General features: G+C 32.2%; 1 protein-coding gene across 3 annotated transcripts; it reads left to right on the plus strand.

Moving 5' to 3' along the window:
- LOC115713463 (protein SOB FIVE-LIKE 5) lies at positions 1-1,642 on the plus strand. Of its 3 annotated transcripts, none has more exons than XM_030641951.2 (4): positions 1-748; positions 884-964; positions 1,092-1,167; positions 1,342-1,642. In XM_030641951.2, the coding sequence occupies exons 1-4, from the start codon at positions 278-280 to the stop codon at positions 1,368-1,370; spliced, it is 657 nt and encodes a 218-aa protein (XP_030497811.1). In that variant the 5' UTR covers positions 1-277; the 3' UTR covers positions 1,371-1,642. The 3 variants fall into 3 exon arrangements, with proteins under 3 accessions (XP_030497811.1, XP_030497807.1, XP_060961114.1); XM_030641947.2 differs by having other exon boundaries at positions 1,416-1,642; XM_061105131.1 differs by having other exon boundaries at positions 1,092-1,642.
- Positions 1,643-3,526: the final 1,884 nt, after the last annotated feature.

A 3,526-nucleotide genomic window follows, 5' to 3' on the forward strand; every position in this document is an offset into this window, starting at 1 on the left:
TACATGGATCAAAACTACTATTACCTTTTTGTAAAATCACACTACTGTTTGTTTTCCTTTTTATTTCTTCTCTCTCTCTCTCAACTTACACGTACACATACATAAAGCCAACTGGCAGTTTTGATTCATTCACAAAGAGATGAAATAATTAGGCCAAAAGATATGAAAAAGGACAAATGTAGTCTAGGATTTGAATGCGATTTTCTTGGTTTTTTCTCCCTCCATTCTTCTCCTTTCTTTCTTTCATTCCACTTATTTATATGGAGGAACACTAGGCATGAATAGAGAGAAGACATCAGCTCATGAATTACTCTTTGGGAGTTTAATTAGAAATAAAAATAGAGTGAAAAGAGAAATAATGAATATATCAACATCAAAATTCAGTGGTAGTGGGTGTGAATCTGGTTGGACCCTTTACTTGGAAGAATCAAATATTTCAGAAGCTGATAAGTTAAGGATAGATCATAAGGAGGAAAAAGAAAATGATTGTGGTTATGAGGAGGGGGAGGAGGAGGACTTATCAATGGTGTCCGATGCTTCTTCTGGACCTCCCCATTATCATGAAGATGATCATGATCATGACTACAACGAAAATGGCTCCTATATTTCTTTCTCTTCTTCTTGGGCCTATAACAAATCAACAAACAAGGATAAGAAGAAGATGATGAAATCTAAGATGAAAGAAAAATGTACAGAAGAAGAGCATCGTTCTTGTCTAGATGACACTGCTAGCTCCCCTGTTTCCAAGGCAATATCACTTATATCATTCTTAATTAATAAGATACCATGTATATATATCTATGTATGTATATTTGTGTGTGTAGGGTGTGCTGGTTTTGGATATAAATATATATATACTAATAATTTTATTCCAATTCTGCAGAAAAAGTCAACTTTTTCTAGGAGCAAAGCTTTAATGGATAATGTAGTTGACCATTCTCAAGGCTTTTCTGCAACACATAGGGTATTTTACTCTCACAAGCCTCTTTCCTCTTCTATATGCTCTATTTTACTTTTAATAATCTCTGACATGATATTTTTCTAAAGAATAAAATCTCTGTCATGATATAGTTTAATGGTAATTCTTGCAGGGAGAATCGGCAATGGGGAAGCATGTTGATCTGTATCAATCCCCAATGACCAAATATTCAGCCTCGCAGGAGCCAGGTAAGGCCCTCTACAGTGTTTCTTTTTTTTTTCTTTTAAATTTATTTATGATTATCAAGGCCATCTGCAGTGTTCTCTTTTCAACTCTCAAGCTCCAAAATCATTTAAATAAAGATGTGATATTTGTAATTACCTGTTATCTTTTTTCTATAAAATATCCTTAATTATTGGCAGGTGATTTACAAGGAAGAAATTGGAAATGACATTGTAATATTATTAAGGATTTTCCTTGGTATCTGCTTCTGCAGTGGCTGCAAATAGAAGAAATGGCAAGAGTGTTGTAAAGGCCAAGTAAGGAGTTGAAAAGTTGATGCCCATTGCCCAAAAAGGAATTTGTTCCCAACCCCCTACCCCTTTTTCTTTTCTTTTTCTTTTTTTTTTTTCAATTTCAATTCTTCTTCTTTTTTTTCCTCTTGTCAATGAAGTGGGAAACAACTTAAGCAGTTAAGTATATAAAATATATCAATTTCTTGTATTTGGTTTCTTTTTGTCATTATGCACACAGTTCATGGGAACATAATTTGTGAATCTACTACTTCATTAAAGATGGTAGCATCCCAACAATTTAAGCCAATTAATGACCATTAAGCATAATGGTGATGCAGATCTAAACTTCAAATGGACAATACTGTGCTTCCATTTTGATTAAAATAACTCAAATCTTCATTATTCTGAAGAGACTTGAGGTGATTTTCGAGTTTATAGAGTAAGGATATATTATTAATAGGGAAGTTGAAAGTTTCATTGAACAGAACAAACATTTTAAGAAGGTCACGCCCGGAACATAAGGTAGCAAATAATCAAAGTCAACACTGCATAATAATGTGGGTATAACCAATAAATAGTAAAACATAACCAAAAGAATACGCCAAGTTAATGGGCTCAATGCATGGCCCGCTTTTTTTTAGGATAAAAAGAAAAATCAGCTATTGCCAGCCTAGCTCACACAACAAATAGAAGATAATAAACGTTTTTCTGCTACTCTAATATGACTGAAAAACAAACAATTTTTTGATTTTTTTTTATCTGAAACAACAAACATTTTTCCTTTTTCTTATGGAACTAATTCTCTAAACATCTTTACAATTTCTATCTGGCCCTTATGAAAAGCCTGGCAACTAATTACAATCTTTTAATCCAAACTCTATCCACTTGGCTCACTTTTTTTTTTTTTTTTGGTAAAAACAAACTAAGTTTAGCTTTGACATCATATTTTACTTTTTTTTTACAAGTGTATCAACTGTCAAACATTTATCATTCCACAAAATTTCATTTCTGTTCATCCAAAAGCTGCACACAAGAGCAGCTATGACAGCTGCCATAACTAATTTTTCTTTGTCTTTGAAACTTTTGATCGAGCCAACCACTTAATGATGCTTGGTATATCCACGTCTTTAGTCCTCCATGCTAACCAATCTTTAAGTTTCAGCCAACAATCCATGCTATATTTACAAGCAAAAAAAAGATGTTCAATAGTTTCATCTTGAATCGAAAGATGTTTTGTGTATTTCCATATAAATATTTTATTTGTTTATTTCGTTAATAGTGTGTATTAAGTGTCTAGCTTTTCTAATTTTTTGAAAAGTTAGACATAAATAGTAAATTTTAATGAAGAAATCAAATATTTTAATATTTGAAGAAAATCATTCACTTTTTGTTATATAAAACGAAAATTGTACTTACTACTCACGATTCTGAAAGTACAAAATCGAAAATTTCTAGATTGATTGAAGATATGTTTTAAGGAAGTTTCTTGTGATTCATGCTCCTGTCTAAATCGTGTATGTGTTGCCTAATATAATGATTATAAATACTCATATTAGCAGCTAGGTTTATTAGATCTTTTATTCACTTTGAATTTCATTCATATTATTAATAAAGAATGTCTTTGTTGTGTAGAGAAGAGTATGTTCGACTCTACTTCTGTGTTTATGTCTTTGGTATTGTCTTGAGTCTGTAATCAAGTTTACAAAGAAGAAGAACAGCAGTGTCAACCTTAACCTTCGGGAGAAGGTTCTTTAAGCTTTAGGAAGAAAGTTTCTCAAGTCTTGCCTTGGGAGGAAGCAAACACTCTTCAAGCAAATCGAAAGGAGTTCGAGCACTTGAAGTTTCAACCAACTTCGTTTGAGAAGGTGGAACGCATGGCATATAATAAGAGGGAGTTTATTTATGCATAAGTCAATTACTTTATATTTTTGAAATCTATCTAATCAATCATATCTCTATGGCGTGGTCTCTTGAACAAGTAACAATATGCAAGGATTCTTGACACCATGTATTAAAAACTTTGTATGTTTTTATTTGTCTGCACTATTTATTTTTTATTGTATTCTACAGTTACAGAGTTATGTTCTGCAGC

The sequence above is a fragment of the Cannabis sativa genome, chromosome X (genome assembly GCF_029168945.1).
Source record: "Cannabis sativa cultivar Pink pepper isolate KNU-18-1 chromosome X, ASM2916894v1, whole genome shotgun sequence".
NCBI lineage: Eukaryota > Viridiplantae > Streptophyta > Magnoliopsida > Rosales > Cannabaceae > Cannabis > Cannabis sativa.